This window comes from Lineus longissimus, chromosome 10 (assembly GCF_910592395.1).
Source record: "Lineus longissimus chromosome 10, tnLinLong1.2, whole genome shotgun sequence".
NCBI lineage: Eukaryota > Metazoa > Nemertea > Pilidiophora > Heteronemertea > Lineidae > Lineus > Lineus longissimus.
The window spans coordinates 10,641,499-10,661,583 of record NC_088317.1 but is presented as its reverse complement, the minus strand read 5'-3'; the positions used below and the strand labels follow the sequence as shown (position 1 = coordinate 10,661,583).

General features: G+C 43.0%; 1 protein-coding gene across 1 annotated transcript in view; it reads left to right on the top strand.

Moving 5' to 3' along the window:
- The first annotated feature begins 1,595 nt into the window (after positions 1-1,595).
- LOC135494455 (WD repeat and FYVE domain-containing protein 2-like) overlaps positions 1,596-20,085 on the top strand; it is a 113,122-nt gene continuing 94,632 nt past the window's right edge. Inside the window, exons 1-3 of the mRNA XM_064782449.1 lie at positions 1,596-1,775; positions 18,427-18,494; positions 18,730-18,803. Of these exons, the coding sequence (XP_064638519.1) occupies positions 1,615-1,775; positions 18,427-18,494; positions 18,730-18,803 (303 nt within the window). The 5' untranslated portion in view covers positions 1,596-1,614. The remainder of the gene's footprint in view (positions 1,776-18,426; positions 18,495-18,729; positions 18,804-20,085) is intronic.

Below are 20,085 nucleotides of genomic sequence, written 5' to 3'. Positions count from 1 at the left end.
CTCAAAAGTTCAATGGTTGACCCTCGATTTTTTTTTGATTCTTGTGTAGCGTAAGCAACTGTCTTTCATGGGAGAATGGTCTCTGTAAGAATTATTCAGGAAGAAATGTATAATATTTGGGGTTTTTCGTGATTGTCCGGCCCAATTTGCAATATTGCCATTTGGGATGGTGAACAGAGCTAGGAGCAAATGCGACGCTTATGATTTATTTAAAGAAATAAAATGCCCGATTTAATATCCTGCAGAATCAGGGGAATCGGGCGTTTCCAGTGATATACGACACAAATGGGTTGTACTCATGCATTCACTTTGGAAACGCATTTTAAAATAGATGTTACGTTCTGTTGATGGGGCACGTCATCATCACGTACATTTGGGAAAAACTCCCTAACGAGACCTTTAACGCAAGAACATGCTGCGCCGCCATACCGCATTATACCGCATTTTCCGCTTAATTATAAAGCTAGCACGCGAGGCCTTGACGTGAGTAATGTGTAATGTGTAATGTGTAATGTGTATATAATGTCAATTAAATGATTTGTGAATTGTATTCTTTTTTTTAAATATCCGCCACGTATAGTTGTTTGTTTTGTCCTCCGCCGGCTAAGGGCTGCGACAATCGTCTTGGAGTGCCATACGTTTTGAAGATCGCACACATCATGCCGTTTCTTGGTCAATTATTTACCATTTTCAGAATCCAAGTGGTGTCAAAGGTGGCGCTACCTATCGGTGAAATTATAAATTAGATGCAATGAAAATTCTGCAGACTTCTTCTCTGGATTCATATGAACCCAGAAATGTATGGATTATGGTGCCTATGATTTATTGATTAGGCCTTAGCAAGGAGGAACTGAAAGACTACCTCTGATCGTGTCAGTTGCCCGGGTCCTATTTGACGCAGCCCTTGACGCCGTCCTCCGTACCGTGTAGTGACACCCTAGTGTCAAGATTGAATGATCGGTGAGACAAGACCACAATTGATTTTTTAAACCTTTTAGCAGTTAAATTGTCAATGTTTGACCGCGACGCATCAAAGAACGCGTGGTGTTGTGAATCTGAAATTTAGATTATGTTATTCCGGACAGTCGGGCAAGTAAATGGTGAAAAATAAAATGGTGATTGACCACGGAAAGTTTTGATAATCGACAAATTAGACAGACTTTGATATTTCCACTCTTTTTCAGCCAACTGGCAGATAAAACTCAAAACACGCCCCCTATTATCCAATTAGCAAAATTCGAAATTAATTATTTCATCAAATAATTTCTTTATATCTGTAGACTTGCCACAACAAATATTTTTTCAATACCTCTCCAAATATGTACTTGAGAGTAAAAAACATGCACTCGTCAAATTGCTAGGCCTCGACCTGTGACGTCAAACTATTTTTACAACAAGGGGTTTCCTGTTTGGACTGCAATTCCTGGCTTTTTTCATGAAAGCACATAGGCACGATGTACAGCGTAGCGGATCGAGGCTAAATAATGGGCTTGATGCAAATAGTCTGATCAAGTTATCTTTGCTCACCCGGCCATGGATGCTCTTTGGGACATTATTAGACCAACTCCCATGACCAATGCGGAAGTAATTCATGCGTCACGTGATCAAATCAAGATGGAGGGTGGTCCTCAAGCTCAGATCAAACCAGCTGCTGGAAATGTTGGCAGCGCTCGAAAACCTGTTCTTATCAACAAATTGGAGGGTTGTCCTGATGAAATAAACCAGGCTGTAATTATCCCGCGTGAGGACGGAGTAATTAGTGTCTGTGATGATAGGTAAGTTGACACAAAGTTTCGAAAGTGGGGTGTTTCTTGCTTCATGGTCATGTGGTTGTTGTTGTCAACTTGGTGATCCAGTATCCACTCATCTCGTCACTCATTCAGCATTGTTCAGTCGCTGACATCGTATCTCTCCTCGACCTCGTGACGGACGGACATCGCAACGATCACTCATCAGACGCGCAATCTTTGTTATCAAAATGCCGAACACACAGTGCAGTGGGAATAGGGAAGGGGAAAAGCCAGAACACGTTCAAAAGACAAGTCAAAGGACCTGTGAGAAATCGTTGTTGTTTGTTTCCTAGCTCCCAATGGCAAGGCCAAGAGAGCGGCCACTGCATATGCTGCACTGCGCAGTGATTGTGTCACTTGCAGCCAGCCACTCATTCGCCACTTTCAACTAGATGTGCTGATTTCCTTCCTTACAATGCCTAGAGCTACTGAAGTACTATGTTATGTAGGGACCGTGTTATGTAGGCCGCTGGGAACTTCAAGTTCAACCATGTCATAAATAATAATATGGGGAAGGCTCAGACCTTGATAGGGAGCTCTTCGTTAGGGCAAGCAAAAATAAAAAAATGTTTATCGTCCGAAGGGTAGTTGAAAATTGCATCGGGGGGGGGGCATATTTTATTTTTATTTTTTATTACTTTTTACACATGAAAGGTCAGGTTCAGGCCATCGTTGAGTCCCGATTCCCTCACAACCACTGTACACAGGCCCTGTATGGCACCATGAGGTATTACTATCGACTATAGCATAGCATGCTAAGTATTTAGGCCTACTCTATGCTAGCTTGCAAGCAAAAACAAGAACAAGGTAATCTTCATGAACATAGAACGTTTATTTGATTCTTCAAACATGACTCCCTTTCTGATCACCTTTCATCACTACCGACTACCGTACTCATAGTCCTATCAAACTAGTGTCATCGAAAACATACAAAATGTATTTGATTTTCACCTTTCAAATTCCTACAAATCGTGACATCTCTGCTACCTTTACTTTTTTGGCTGTAGGGCCCTAGTATTTCTACTGACTGCTTTTACACCAGAGTCTTTGCAATCATTGCAGAGTGGGTAGAAACCATCCTGAGAAACAAGATCTTGTTCCCCTCCACACTGAAAGCAAAGAGGATCAGGACATGATGAATAATATGGCTTTTCCATTGGTTGGTTGCAGCTCAGATCAGCCTTTACAAAAACAATACAAACAACTGAATCATCTTCATCATCATCATCATGACACAAATCACTGAACCTTGACCCACAGGTGTATTCAATGTCTTCGAGGAGAGAGACCAGTTCCCTTTTGTGGGCAGGTTTTAGTTTCTGTTTTGCATATACCACTCGCCACCAGCTAGGGTGACAACAAAGTCCTTTCCAGCTGACTGCGCCACATCAGTACTCCAGCCAAGATTATTCTTCTCCAGCCAAGATATCAAATCATTCCTCAGAGTTAGTTTCCCATTGGGCTGCGCAAGGCCATATTTTTGGGGAAGACAGTTCCTTGCAGCCCCGGCAGCGTTGCTCATGAGAAATGTATTAATGTCTTCAGCAGGTGGCAAGTTGATCCTATCAGGCATGCTTACACGGAATTCTAAGTAGCACCTAAGGGCCGAGACTACTGCAGCAACAGGGCTGCCCTGGTCAACACGTGCACTCAAATCGTTTTTCTGTGGCCCCATGTAGGCTTCTACCTGCAAAATGAGTTACTAAGGTCAGAGAATATTGGCAGAGATTTCACACGTGCTGTAGAAATAAATTCATTCCCGCCATTGAAACGAACCAATCAGAATCGCTGAACATGTCACGTGACCACAATGCGTCAGAACTGATGTCCACATCGACTGGAAAAATATGAATCTCATACATCACCATCCTACGGTGGCTGGGAAAGGACATCACATGATTTATTTTTTTTCAGCATAAAATTTTTTTTTTCAGCGTGAAATTTTGTTTTCATGAAAAAACTCGATCGATGGACTTATTATCTCGATCGATCGAGATATTATCACGGGCGATCTAGTTAATTATCTCGGGCGATCGAGACATTATCTCGGGCGATCGAGTTAATTATCTCCGGCGATCGAGATATTATCTCGTGTGGGTGGCTTAGCCTTCAAACTCAGGGATGAACACACGGAAGACGATAAAAAGGTGTGTTAAAGTGGGGTCTTTAATATCGAGTCCAACATAAACATCTGCTTTGAGCTTCTGGCATCATCGAGTAGGGTTCGTTGGTCTGATCTGCATAAAAGAACAATTGGTCTGAATATCTGATCGAAACTGATAGTCCAAATCACAGATAGCGAAATACGGATTCTTACTCACACGTTTGTGCCCCTTTCATATCCCTTAGTCCAAGTTTAGGGGTCAAAATCTAAAGTTCAATCATCTCCTCATCACACGGTGATCTGTCGTGAATGCAGTGTCTTAGCGCATTAAAGCATTAGGTACACGTGAGTGTGCGGTTCCTAACGGGGGTCCACTAACACCGGCCCCTTAAATCCGACTGCGTTTGGATTTACAAGTCAAAAAGAGTGTACGAAGACTAGTAACTAACTATATTTAACGGGTCCTCTAAATAGAATATTAACGCGAACTATGAAACACATAAAAAAGAAATCTCCTGAACTTAATAGCGCATCTGATTTTGCTCATCAACACAACTAGAACTCCTTGAATTTTCAGTCCAAAGAATTAATGCGATAGTACACGTTAGGTTCTAAAGCGCAACGAACGAAGTAATCGAATTCTACACAAAGTCACTGTATCTTTCCATAACCTGAACTTAGTCCTCTGCTTCTAGCAGTTTGGCTAACTTGGTGATTGGTCTACGGTAGGTTCCATTCTGAGTGCGAACTTCACATGATCTAACATGACCGTCACTTCCTTTGTGAATGTTCACGATCCTACCAACTAGCCAATAGGCTCTACCAACTGAAGTGTCCTGTAGCACAACGATATCGTCCTGTTGCAGGTCTGATTTTGCATCCTGCCACTTGTTTCGCTCCTGCAATGATGAAACATACAGTTTGTTAAACTGCTTCCAGATTTGGTCAGTCACGTAATTCACGCGTTTCCATCTTCCTCGGTACATGTCACTTTCCTCAGTTACACTAGTGTCTGTTTCCACCGTGTTCAATCCCATTAAATGATTCGGAGTTATTGCGACGACCGAAGTGTCAGCAGCGCTGCATGCGGTTAGTGGTCTGCTATTCATGATCCACTCTGCTTTCACCATAACTGTCTGCATCTCCTCCTCATCCAATCGTTGTTTGTTCATTAGTCCATATAGAATCTTTCTGACCGATCTTATCTGCCGTTCATAGTGTCCTCCAAAGTGACTTGCAAGAGGGGGGTTAAATTCCCAGTCAATCTCCTCCTTTGCTAGTTTTTCTTGGAGCCGCAACTCCTTGTTCAATTTAAGTAAGTCCTGTTTCAGCTCCTTGGAAGCTCCAATCAAATTACTTCCATTATCGGATCTGAGTTTCCTTGGTCTCCCCCGGCGGTTCGTGAATCGGCTGATTGCCAAGAGACACGACTGAGTGTCCAACTTTCGAGTCAGCTCCAAGTGAATGGCTCTAGTATAGTTGCATGAAAAGAGTACTCCGTACCGTTTGTACAAACGACCTGATATCTTCACCTCCAACGGTCCGAAGTAGTCGACTCCCGAATTCTCGAAAGCTCTTGTGGCAGATATTCTGTCGATAGGTAGGTTTCCCATTTTCTGAGTCTGGAGTCTTGCTTGGTATTTCTTGCATAACACGCAATCCTTTAAAACCTGCTTGACAGCTACTGTGACTCCCGTGACCCAGTATCGTTCTCGCAGTGATGAAATCACATGATTTCTTCCGACGTGGCCTTCCATCCAATGGATCCTGCGGATGAGTTTTCGGACCAATGGCTCTCCACCTGGCAGTATGATTGGTCGTCTTCCCTCATGTGGTAGCAGACTGTTGTTCAATCTTCCCCCGACGCGAAGTAAGCCATCTTTGTCGATCTCTGGGCATAACTTACGAATTTTGCTGCATCTTGGAGTTGTCAATTTCTCACGCAGACTCTGTAACTCCGCACTGTAGTACATTCGTTGAATGGTTCTCAGGACTGCAACCTTGGCATGAATTCTAGCATCAGCTGTTGAAACCTCATCCTCAGGGTTGAAAGGCTTCAGCATACACTGGACAAGGTTTAGGATCCTTTCCCAATCGGATAGTCTATTCAGTACTGAAATGGTGTGATCTGCTCCTTTGTCTGCTGCTGATTGTCAATCTATGCGATTTACTGAAATCTCCTCAGGCAGTCGCAGGAACTCTGGCCCATGTTGCCATAGGCTTGATCTTAGATCCCGGGCTGTCCCGCCCCTTGATGAAATATCAGCTGGGTTTTCTCTGCCTTGTACATGCCTCCAATCCTCGACTCTGGTGAGAGTCAAAATTGTCCCAACTCGGTTTCTGACAAAGACTGAGGTTTGAATGGTCTCATTTCGGAGGTATTCAAGGACAATCGCGCTATCTGTCCAATTAACACTTTTCTGCAGCGGTAGTCGTAGTTCTTTCTTCAACTTTGCAGTAGTCTTTGCTCCCAGCGTAGCTGCAACCAACTCCGCTCTTGGCATGGTTTCTCCTTTTTGCGGATTTACTCTGGATCTAGCGTAGATCAGCTTGGAGTCAATCTCATCCTCACTCTGGGTGCTAATGTAAGCTGCTACACCATGTGCTCTTTCGGATGCATCGCCGAACACGTGTAGCTGATGTTCATCGTGTGGTCCAGGTGTATAAGTGGTCACACATCTCTCAAACTCTATCTCCGTGACTGCATGAGTTCCATCTCTCCAGTTGATCCACTTTCGAAGTTCATTTTCTGGTACAGGGTCATCCCAATTTAGCTTCAGCCTTGACAGGTTCTGTACAATCAATCTACAGTTGAGTATCCATGGTGACACCAACCCCAACGGATCAAACAGCTTCGTCATGTTTGACAAAAGCTCGCGTCTGGTTTTAACTTCCTTAAGATCTGGAGCTCGGTAAGTCAACTTGTCACTCTCAGGCTTCCAGTTCATACCAAGTGTTGGCATCTCTTTACAATCTTCTGTTAGGCTAATTTCACTCCCAATTTCAACGTGGCGATCCTGCGGTATACAGTTGATGATCTCTGGATGATTACTGGCATATTTTCTCAACAGGAATCCTGAGCGTTGGCATGTCTCGTCAACACATTTAACGTGTTTTACTGCCCTTTCAGTGTCTATGAAGCTGTCGAGATGATCATCAACGTAAAATGTCTGTTTAGCAGCGATACAACTCTCTCTTGTTCTGTCATCAGCCTGTTCTTCCAACCCGTGGTTCAACGCATGGCATGCTATGGCTGGTGAAGGTTTCGATCCGAAAGGATGTACTGTCCACCTCCAATCTTCAATCTGGCCTTGGTCATCGACCCATAAAAATCGGTACCAATTTCGATCTTCTGGCGGTACTTGTATCTGGTGGAACATGGCTTGAATGTCACTGCTAACGGCAACTGGGTACTCTCTGAACCTTAGTAGTACTCCGTCTAGCCTGTTTGTCAGGTCTGGCCCTTTCATCAACATGTTGTTGATTGAAATTCCATCAATTTCAGCTGAACCATCAAACACGATTCGCAACTTGGACTGCTTTCTCTCGCTGATTACACCATGATGTGGTAGATACCATCTGATTTTTACATCAAGTTCATTCTCTGGAACACGTTCGATGTATCTCTTTTTCTTAAGGCCATTCATCTGGCTCTGATAAGCAGTCGCATAGTTCTTGTCTCTTTTCATTCGTTTCAACACTGCAGATAATCTACGTTCAGCCATTGGTCTGCTCTCTGGAACTGCTGGAAGTTGATCCTTCAGCGGTAAGCGAACCTGATATCGTTCTCCAGTGTAGGCGGTGGTTCCTCGCAGCTTAGTCATGAAGCGTTCTTCCTCTCTGGACATACGAATCTCTTCGCCCTGTGGTCTGTCATCAAATTCTCTGCTGAAGTGAGCATTCATGTTGTTGTTCAGTTCTTCAACGGTAAGTCTGTGGAGAGGCTTTGAAGCAATATTCATCCGGCCCCTCTGAACAGGTCCGAGTAGCGTCCAGCCGATCTTGGTCCGCATAGCGTAGGGTCCATCTTCTTTTGTGGGAATGATCTCTATTGGCCGTGTGATTTCTGGTTGATTAGCTCCGAAGAGTATCTCAACTGGGTGATCGATAACTTTCAGATCAACTTTCTTTAACTCTGGGTATTTCCTAACATCATTCTCTGTGGGAATCTCCCAAGGCTTGATGGGAATCGTACTGTGTGTGAAGAGTTCATTCAATTTGATCCACTCATCTCCCTTGGAAAGGCCTTTGACTTCAAGTCTCTGGATTTTTCTTGAATCAACACTAGCACAGCTCTGGAGCATCGTGGATAGGTCAACTTTCACAGACTGGCCTGTAAGTCCCATCTTGGTCGCCAATCCATCAGTGATGAAACTCGCTCCGGCTCCATTGTCTAAGAATACATTCGTAGTAACTTCTACTCCATTATGTAAACTTCTCAGCTTGACTGGTAAGACTGCCATTGCAATTCTCCCAGTGGTTCCAATTCTTCTTGAAGTTACTTCTTCTGTTTTCACAGTTTTCACGGCTTCTCTTGACTTTACAGCTTCTGATTTGTTTACAGAACTGGGGGTCTCAGGTTTCACAACTGTCTGGCTGGTTGACTGATTGCCATGGTCTTTAGCAATATGGCCCCGCTCCAAGCACTTAAAACAACGCCCGGTCTTCTTCAGAAATTCACCTCTCTCAGGTCTTGGCAACTTCTTAAGCTTCATACAATCTTGGATTTTATGCAATTCCTTACAGTAACTGCAATGATCTTCTCTTTCTCCTGGCTTGTCATTGGACCTTTCACTGCTGGATGTTACTCTGAAAGCAGCTTTGGACGGTGCTTGCTTTCCCGGATTTGATCGTGACTTGTCTTGTTTTCTTTCTCCTTGAGATGGTTTTGGTCCCTCTTCGGTCCTTTGTCTGGTGCCATACCTGGGGTTCATAACTACCTTGGCCTGTGCTTCAATAAACTTAACCAAGTTCTGGTAATTAGCCGGATTACCAGTTTTCGTAAAAATTTCTGTATCCTGCCTAATCCACTTATATCTTAAGCAGTCAGGTAGTTTATCCACAATCTGGGCCATCATGGACGGATGTTCCAGTTCAGTCAGTCGCCCAAGTCCAGTCAATGCATTTAGGCTATCCCGTAGTAAAATCGCAAATCGATCCATATCTTCTGCAGCCTTCATACTCAACTTCAGCCAGGCTGATATTTTCCTGATATATGCTCTGCTGGTGTCGTACGGTGCTCCGTATCTTGTTTCTAGTAGTCTAAGAGCCTCTGCGTACCCTTCTTCAGGTCTCAGATGGACACAGCCACGCACTAATTCATGCGGTGTTCCTGACGTGTATGCTCGTAACTGTGTTAGCCTCTCTCTGTCCGTGTCGGTCCATTTAGCTACGTACTCTTGGAAGTCAATGAAGAACTCACGGAACTTGGTCTCATCTCCACCAAATATCTCTGGTTCGGCTCTAGGAATCCTCATTTGTTTCGTCAGATCCCTTTGCGTGTCAGCAATTGCTGAAAGTGCTCGTTCGGTAGCTTGTGTTACATTTGAAATCATTGTAAGATCTGGTGGTAACGGATCCGACATTCTCGTTGACTGATGTGCTGGTGTAAACGGCGACGCACGGACGTCAATTCGGCCAAATACTCCTCTCGAAGTTTCAGGTTGAGTCAATCCCTCTGTTTCCATGACTACCATTGTATCCAACCAACCCGCGACTTCGGCTTCAAACTGTTCATAATCGTCCAATCTGGTGTCGCAGTAGGCCTGGTCCCGTTCTCTCTCTTTCACAGGAAGTCGTGCTTGATACTCATTATGACAGCCAAGAAACTTGTCCATCAGCTCTTTCATTTGCCGCAATATTGTTTTCACCTTATCGGTATCGGTACCTTCCATTAGTCTTGATAAACAATTCTTCTTAGCAGTAATTCGGGCGGTCAAAGCGGATCTGCTACGACTGAGCTGCTTCAACTCCGCTCCTTTCATCTGGGCTGAGAAACCACTCCTTAACTGTCTTCTATCTTCACTAGGATGTTGATCGTCCTCTTCAAACTCATCTTGATTTGGTTCGTCACCTAAATGGAACTCATCTTCAGCGCCATCATCATTTCCCGCGCTTGTATTTCGATTCTCTTTTCCACTCATCTTGGACGTGAATCCCCTTTTGGAGCCTCACTGTTATAGCGGCGTAGCTCTGCAGGTGTGGCTGGCAGGCAACCTCGTCTCCAGGTCACAAAATTCAATGACGCGGCAGTGTGTTGTACGTAATATCAATACAGCAACAACCTCGGTTCCAGGAATCGAGGACTCTGCAATGTCGAAATCTTCAGAAATCGGACTAACTCACGGTACTTTTACATCAAAACTGTAGACTTCTTGGTTTCGTCAGCATGCTCATCGTCTTCTAAACGTATCAGTGTGGGTGGCTTAGCCTTCAAACTCAGGGATGAACACACGGAAGACGATAAAAAGGTGTGTTAAAGTGGGGTCTTTAATATCGAGTCCAACATAAACATCTGCTTTGAGCTTCTGGCATCATCGAGTAGGGTTCGTTGGTCTGATCTGCATAAAAGAACAATTGGTCTGAATATCTGATCGAAACTGATAGTCCAAATCACAGATAGCGAAATACGGATTCTTACTCACACGTTTGTGCCCCTTTCATATCCCTTAGTCCTAGTTTAGGGGTCAAAATCTAAAGTTCAATCATCTCCTCATCACACGGTGATCTGTCGTGAATGCAGTGTCTTAGCGCATTAAAGCATTAGGTACACGTGAGTGTGCGGTTCCTAACGGGGGTCCACTAACATCTCGGGCGATGGAGATATTACTTGGGCGATCGAGTTATTTATCTCGAGCGATCGAGTTACGAAATCGAGGCCATTCAACACTCAAACCGAGACTGCAATTTTAACCACTCAATTTACGTACATTTCACATTTGGGGAAGCAAAATACTACAGAGCAATGGTACGTATTTGTGTGGTGTGCCCAGATACCTTTAGAATCTGAGGAATTTCTAAAGGAAAAAAAAACATACAATTACCACAACAACATTTGGAATACCTCACCATTTCATGGCACTGTCCAGCTCAAGCGGATACGATAAATGCAACTCATTTGAGCGCCAGGCCTATGGGCCTCTTGTTGGATCCAGTTTTGCCCCTCACGGAGTTTTGATTTTCCATCGACGACCTCCACTAGTTTCTTTTTTATTTCTCTATCTTAAGATGTGAAGTGACCGTCTCGAAATTATGGGACAGAGTTCAAATAACGTTTTAAACCCTCTGCAGTAACACAAGTCACGTACTGTTTTTCAGCAACCTCGACCGCAGGTTGGAAAGTGCGCGAATTTCTAACTTTAGTGGTCTAAAGTTTACCCAGAACGATATTGGGTAACATTTAGTCTTACCCAGGTTGGTCCTGAGTAAACTTAACGCTTACCTAGGACGACATCTACCGATTCGGCGATAGTAGAACCATCAATAATAGCAGGGAAAAGCCATCCTTAGCCGTAATTGTGTAGGGCTTGTTGCTGATAATGCTGGATGGATACTACTACAAAACAATCGGGGAAAAAAGTTGTGTGATAGAAATTATTTTTTTATTATGCACAATAACTGTACGATCAACATGAAAACAGAATAGCTTGGTACGCGTATCTATTTAATAAAACAGTAATGTTCTGATTACATTTTATCTGTTGTTAAATATTATTAAAACCAGCACTTCCTAACGTTATCCGCCAGGTTTTAGTGGGACAACACAATGGGCTCCAAAAACGATTGAATGACTAACATGACTAGCATGTATAGCCGGCTCCACTAAGTAAATGTCCATGATATGTCACATCGCTTTTGGACCGCTGTGCCGGACCCAAAATTATTTGGCATACCAGTATTACTTCAAAATTTGGTTTCTCTTAATCGAATCGTTGGACCAGTGAGGATTTTAGATTGAAGAAAAACAATTGCCGGGTTACCCATTAAAATATTTACAGTAGTGGCTGTAATGTGCAATGCGCTGGTTTTATGCATGCCGTTCAGCTTTAAGGACCAAGCAAGTTCCCGTCCCATAACATGTACCCTTAACGACAGAGTAGCCATACAGATCATGTCGGACTCAAAAATCGTGTAGAGCACAGAGGGCTTTGGGCTGCGCCGTTTGCGAGAAATATATCTGCAAAGCGCGAAGAACCTAGCACGCGTTAAAAGGTGTATCAATGACAGCTTTGAGTGTTATGTACAGGTTTCTAGCCTCATCTGGATCATTTGGCATCGCAAGACCACGTTCGTTCATAAGTAAGCAGCAAAGATCATACATGTCCTTGTAACATGTAAATTGAGACTTGAGGGAACACTCTCCCCGGCAAAGCTCGATCTTCATTTCATCAACATCGCAAAGGCCGTCTTCAGCATCAAACAGCTCTGGCACGAAGTACATCATAAAAGGTCGTCCGTGTTGGAGATTGGTATTGTTGTACTTTCTGATTCTGTATGCGTTCCGAAGCATGCAGACTTCGTCCAACTCCTCCTGAAAATACAGAAAGCTATGATTGCTAAAACAGAGACCGCCTACTTGAGAAATGTATAAATAACACGTAAATTACTTTGTCAATATAATATATGTAGATTACTTTGTCTAGTAGTGCCGGATGCCTTTGCCGTATAACCAAAAACACGCCCAATAAGCGACCCTAGGGCCAAACTTAGTGTGAAAATGCAATCTCAAATTCATTCAGTTTGCATGTATGGCCAGCCCTTTTAATTCAATTTATGGTCATTGCCAATTTTTCAGTAACCAACAAAACCTTGCCAAAGTGGGATGGACATTCTGATCCGTCCGATTTTACAGTAATGTTATATATATATATATAATGTCGTTACCTGTATCAGATTCATGAAGCAAAATCGTACCAACTGCTGGTCTTTCTTGTCACCACTGAAATGACCTTTTCCTTCCAATTCCTTAAATATGGCAATCCAATATTCAGCATTTTGCTTTCGCAGTATACCCCAAAATGACTCTAAACGCTGATTTGCAGTACTTTTTCCGTACTGAAAATTGCGTTCATCGTTCCCGTTGTTGTTCTCTCGAAGAAACGTTTGCATGTGTTCTATATGTCCATTTTCCGTTCCACGGTCGGCTCGAATGATTTTCGGGCAACCCTTGTGATATTCAAGTGTCTTGATGAAGTAACTGCCTATGACGGCGGGATCACTGTTCGTCTTGTATGCTTCAAGCCACAAAATGTGCCTTGAAAACCCGTCAACACAGCCATGTAATCAGATACCAAATGGCTTTAGTTTATCATAGCCATCAAGGTGCCACACATAATTAGGCCCCTTTACACGATATCTTCTTCTCACAAGTCTCCTACGCCTTCTCAGTTCAACACCCTCTGGGTCAAGATGCTTCAGAATTATTTTGACAGCTTCTTTGCTGACCACTAATGGATTGGTAATGCATTTCAAGTGCATAAATCTGTAGCCAAGAAGCTGTCCCGATTTAGCTAGCTCTCCGCTCACGAAGTCGACAACATCATTTAAATCGGAAAATGTCTTCCGCCTGTACAAACGTAGCCGTGAAAGAACTCTACGTAATTGCCGTTCGCTTACATTATAATCGAATCTCTGAGCGAGAACAGAGCACATTTCAGCTTGACTAAGCCCGAGATGGAACAGACTTTTCACGGTGTCATCCATGTTGAATGTTAAACGGCCTCGATTTCGTAACTCGATCGCCCGAGATAATATCTCGATCGCTCGAGATAAATAACTCGATCGCCCGAGATAATATCTCGATCGCCTGAGATAATATCTCGATCGCCCGAGATAAATAACTTGATCGCCCGAGATAATATCTCGATCGCCTGAGATAATATCTCGATCGCCCGAGATAATTAACTCGATCGCCTGAGATGATATCTCGATCGATAGAGATAATAAGTCCATCGATCGAGATATTTCATGAAAAAAAAAAATTTATGCTGAAAAAAAATAAATCATGTGATGTCCTTTCCCAGCCACCGTACCATCCTTCATCAACACAAACCAAATGCACCATCTAGATCTTAATTATGGCTCAAAACGATCTTGAGCAAAGGATGCGATGTTTATTTTTCAACAAGACACAAAGAAAATACAAATTTACAAATCGATCCATATCTTCTGCAGCCTTCATACTCAACTTCAGCCAGGCTGATATTTTCCTGATATATGCTCTGCTGGTGTCGTACGGTGCTCCGTATCTTGTTTCTAGTAGTCTAAGAGCCTCTGCGTACCCTTCTTCAGGTCTCAGATGGACACAGCCACGCACTAATTCATGCGGTGTTCCTGACGTGTATGCTCGTAACTGTGTTAGCCTCTCTCTGTCCGTGTCGGTCCATTTAGCTACGTACTCTTGGAAGTCAATGAAGAACTCACGGAACTTGGTCTCATCTCCACCAAATATCTCTGGTTCGGCTCTAGGAATCCTCATTTGTTTCGTCAGATCCCTTTGCGTGTCAGCAATTGCTGAAAGTGCTCGTTCGGTAGCTTGTGTTACATTTGAAATCATTGTAAGATCTGGTGGTAACGGATCCGACATTCTCGTTGACTGATGTGCTGGTGTAAACGGCGACGCACGGACGTCAATTCGGCCAAATACTCCTCTCGAAGTTTCAGGTTGAGTCAATCCCTCTGTTTCCATGACTACCATTGTATCCAACCAACCCGCGACTTCGGCTTCAAACTGTTCATAATCGTCCAATCTGGTGTCGCAGTAGGCCTGGTCCCGTTCTCTCTCTTTCACAGGAAGTCGTGCTTGATACTCATTATGACAGCCAAGAAACTTGTCCATCAGCTCTTTCATTTGCCGCAATATTGTTTTCACCTTATCGGTATCGGTACCTTCCATTAGTCTTGATAAACAATTCTTCTTAGCAGTAATTCGGGCGGTCAAAGCGGATCTGCTACGACTGAGCTGCTTCAACTCCGCTCCTTTCATCTGGGCTGAGAAACCACTCCTTAACTGTCTTCTATCTTCACTAGGATGTTGATCGTCCTCTTCAAACTCATCTTGATTTGGTTCGTCACCTAAATGGAACTCATCTTCAGCGCCATCATCATTTCCCGCGCTTGTATTTCGATTCTCTTTTCCACTCATCTTGGACGTGAATCCCCTTTTGGAGCCTCACTGTTATAGCGGCGTAGCTCTGCAGGTGTGGCTGGCAGGCAACCTCGTCTCCAGGTCACAAAATTCAATGACGCGGCAGTGTGTTGTACGTAATATCAATACAGCAACAACCTCGGTTCCAGGAATCGAGGACTCTGCAATGTCGAAATCTTCAGAAATCGGACTAACTCACGGTACTTTTACATCAAAACTGTAGACTTCTTGGTTTCGTCAGCATGCTCATCGTCTTCTAAACGTATCAGTGTGGGTGGCTTAGCCTTCAAACTCAGGGATGAACACACGGAAGACGATAAAAAGGTGTGTTAAAGTGGGGTCTTTAATATCGAGTCCAACATAAACATCTGCTTTGAGCTTCTGGCATCATCGAGTAGGGTTCGTTGGTCTGATCTGCATAAAAGAACAATTGGTCTGAATATCTGATCGAAACTGATAGTCCAAATCACAGATAGCGAAATACGGATTCTTACTCACACGTTTGTGCCCCTTTCATATCCCTTAGTCCTAGTTTAGGGGTCAAAATCTAAAGTTCAATCATCTCCTCATCACACGGTGATCTGTCGTGAATGCAGTGTCTTAGCGCATTAAAGCATTAGGTACACGTGAGTGTGCGGTTCCTAACGGGGGTCCACTAACATCTCGGGCGATGGAGATATTACTTGGGCGATCGAGTTATTTATCTCGAGCGATCGAGTTACGAAATCGAGGCCATTCAACACTCAAACCGAGACTGCAATTTTAACCACTCAATTTACGTACATTTCACATTTGGGGAAGCAAAATACTACAGAGCAATGGTACGTATTTGTGTGGTGTGCCCAGATACCTTTAGAATCTGAGGAATTTCTAAAGGAAAAAAAAACATACAATTACCACAACAACATTTGGAATACCTCACCATTTCATGGCACTGTCCAGCTCAAGCGGATACGATAAATGCAACTCATTTGAGCGCCAGGCCTATGGGCCTCTTGTTGGATCCAGTTTTGCCCCTCACGGAGTTTTGATTTTCCATCGACGACCTCCACTAGTTTCTTTTTTATTTCTCTATCTTAAGATGTGAAGTGACCGTCTCGAAATTATGGGACAGAGTTCAAATAACGTTTTAAACCCTCTGCAGTAACACAAGTCACGTACTGTTTTTCAGCAACCTCGACCGCAGGTTGGAAAGTGCGCGAATTTCTAACTTTAGTGGTCTAAAGTTTACCCAGAACGATATTGGGTAACATTTAGTCTTACCCAGGTTGGTCCTGAGTAAACTTAACGCTTACCTAGGACGACATCTACCGATTCGGCGATAGTAGAACCATCAATAATAGCAGGGAAAAGCCATCCTTAGCCGTAATTGTGTAGGGCTTGTTGCTGATAATGCTGGATGGATACTACTACAAAACAATCGGGGAAAAAAGTTGTGTGATAGAAATTATTTTTTTATTATGCACAATAACTGTACGATCAACATGAAAACAGAATAGCTTGGTACGCGTATCTATTTAATAAAACAGTAATGTTCTGATTACATTTTATCTGTTGTTAAATATTATTAAAACCAGCACTTCCTAACGTTATCCGCCAGGTTTTAGTGGGACAACACAATGGGCTCCAAAAACGATTGAATGACTAACATGACTAGCATGTATAGCCGGCTCCACTAAGTAAATGTCCATGATATGTCACATCGCTTTTGGACCGCTGTGCCGGACCCAAAATTATTTGGCATACCAGTATTACTTCAAAATTTGGTTTCTCTTAATCGAATCGTTGGACCAGTGAGGATTTTAGATTGAAGAAAAACAATTGCCGGGTTACCCATTAAAATATTTACAGTAGTGGCTGTAATGTGCAATGCGCTGGTTTTATGCATGCCGTTCAGCTTTAAGGACCAAGCAAGTTCCCGTCCCATAACATGTACCCTTAACGACAGAGTAGCCATACAGATCATGTCGGACTCAAAAATCGTGTAGAGCACAGAGGGCTTTGGGCTGCGCCGTTTGCGAGAAATATATCTGCAAAGCGCGAAGAACCTAGCACGCGTTAAAAGGTGTATCAATGACAGCTTTGAGTGTTATGTACAGGTTTCTAGCCTCATCTGGATCATTTGGCATCGCAAGACCACGTTCGTTCATAAGTAAGCAGCAAAGATCATACATGTCCTTGTAACATGTAAATTGAGACTTGAGGGAACACTCTCCCCGGCAAAGCTCGATCTTCATTTCATCAACATCGCAAAGGCCGTCTTCAGCATCAAACAGCTCTGGCACGAAGTACATCATAAAAGGTCGTCCGTGTTGGAGATTGGTATTGTTGTACTTTCTGATTCTGTATGCGTTCCGAAGCATGCAGACTTCGTCCAACTCCTCCTGAAAATACAGAAAGCTATGATTGCTAAAACAGAGACCGCCTACTTGAGAAATGTATAAATAACACGTAAATTACTTTGTCAATATAATATATGTAGATTACTTTGTCTAGTAGTGCCGGATGCCTTTGCCGTATAACCAAAAACACGCCCAATAAGCGACCCTAGGGCCAAACTTAGTGTGAAAATGCAATCTCAAATTCATTCAGTTTGCATGTATGGCCAGCCCTTTTAATTCAATTTATGGTCATTGCCAATTTTTCAGTAACCAACAAAACCTTGCCAAAGTGGGATGGACATTCTGATCCGTCCGATTTTACAGTAATGTTATATATATATATATAATGTCGTTACCTGTATCAGATTCATGAAGCAAAATCGTACCAACTGCTGGTCTTTCTTGTCACCACTGAAATGACCTTTTCCTTCCAATTCCTTAAATATGGCAATCCAATATTCAGCATTTTGCTTTCGCAGTATACCCCAAAATGACTCTAAACGCTGATTTGCAGTACTTTTTCCGTACTGAAAATTGCGTTCATCGTTCCCGTTGTTGTTCTCTCGAAGAAACGTTTGCATGTGTTCTATATGTCCATTTTCCGTTCCACGGTCGGCTCGAATGATTTTCGGGCAACCCTTGTGATATTCAAGTGTCTTGATGAAGAGATTTTTGGTCAACAAAATTACAAATATTGCCTTTTAATCAAAATTTCCTTGGTATTTATAGGAATATGTGTGGTATAATACTGCCCTTGTGTGTGATCCGTGTGTGATCCTCGTCACTCGTTAATTTTCTCAGGCCTGAAAGCTCTCGACCTCCAGTCTCGAGCTTTCTAAGGCCGGAGAAAATCAACTCGTGCAATCTGGTGACTCAGATCACACATTCAAGCAGTATTCTTATTTTATCGGCACCCTGTCTCTGTCGAACACTGCTTGTATGCTTCGTTTTGTGGGTACCCCAAAGTGGCGAAAGCAATTTATTTGGCATTTCATGTTATTTCAGGACTGTGCGAGTTTGGTTGAAAAGGGATACTGGTCAGTACTGGCCAAGTATCTGCCACAGTATGCCAGGTAAGTCTGGGGGAAATGCTACCAATATTCCATGTTCCCTGGGGAGCTGCACAATAATTGTGACAAGAAATAGCAGAAGAGTGAGATTACTACCCTAGATTTCCGCAACAGCTCTATAAAACTGATAACTTGGTTAGTTTGCTGAATAAGGCTTCCCAGTTCTGACTCGTGCGACTTGATTTTGATGGCTTTAAATCGCAAAAATTTTCAATATGATTCTTCCTTTACTTTCAAGTTGCCCCAACATCCCTGGATTACAACTCGGAATCACGAAGACTGTTCATTGGTCTTGACAGTGGCACTATTAATGTAAGTACATCTCTGAGACGCTTCTTTGGTCTTGACTGGCATTATTAGTGCTAGTACTATTTCTAAAACAGGGAGACTGTTCATTGGTGTCAAAAGTGGCACATCTCTGAGTCTGAGACACAGGGACTGTTCTTTGATCTCGACAGTGGCTCTATTTTAAAATGTAAGTACAACTCCAAGACACAGACTGTTCATTGGCCTTGACTGTGACACTATTAAAATGTATCTCTAAATCAGGGAGACTGTTCAATAGTGTCAAAAGTAGGACATCTCTGAGATACAGAGATTGTTCTGTGAAAGTGCCACTATTAACCCTCTTGCTACCACAAAATGACCTTGAAAAAGATCGGCGAGTGCAGCAAGTGCAGTCTCACATTTCGCTGCGCACAGCTCAGGCTGTACATGTAAACTGTTCAGTGTTAGTCGCATTGCGTTGTGCTTGTTCTAAGCTTAATGCTGGTATATAGTATGTACATATTTACACAAAGAATCTGAGATTCTGGCAGTTGAAGTTCAGTGATATTTCTCAGAATCTGGCGAAACTGAATTGAATCCCAAAACTTGAAAATCCAGGGATCACAGGGTGGTCACGTGTTGCAAAATTGGGTCCGACTTTCGCGATGTATAGCGCCAACATACAACTGCCAAAGTCCGGTACCAAGGCGCAATCTACCCAGGCTTGCTCTAACTGACCCTACTGTACATCAAACATGCTAAAACAAGCAATAAATGTCAGAGAATTTTGCAGCCAATCAGATGATGCCTTTCATCATACCCCGCATAACTTAATTTTTACAAGATAACGGCAGTGGTTTCAATGGGAGAACTTGGACATTTTCAAGTTAAAATTTCATGCAAAAATCGTACTGCATGATCGAAATAAAGATCGTGGTAAGTTTTTCTAATCATCATAGATTCAAATGACATACTTGGATTAGGAATCTTAAATTTATTTCTATGATAAATCAACACTTAAAAACTGGTCACCCTGCGCTTCATTGATCACCGACGGGATTCCCAGAATCCATATCGAGTCCGGTTGAGTCTATTGTAGCACGCTCCCTTCCCGGAAGCGTCACATGGTCACATGACCTGTATTCGATCTGTGATTTGCGGGGCGCAACTGTTCTGTTCTCGGATAGGGGAACTGACTTGTAGAATCATAATTTGTAAATAAACAATCATTTTTTAACCTGTATGTATTATTTATTTATTGTTCTTCTATTTCTAGCTATGCTGGCTTTGCAGCGTAGCTTATGGTTTGTACTGGAGCTGGCCGAAA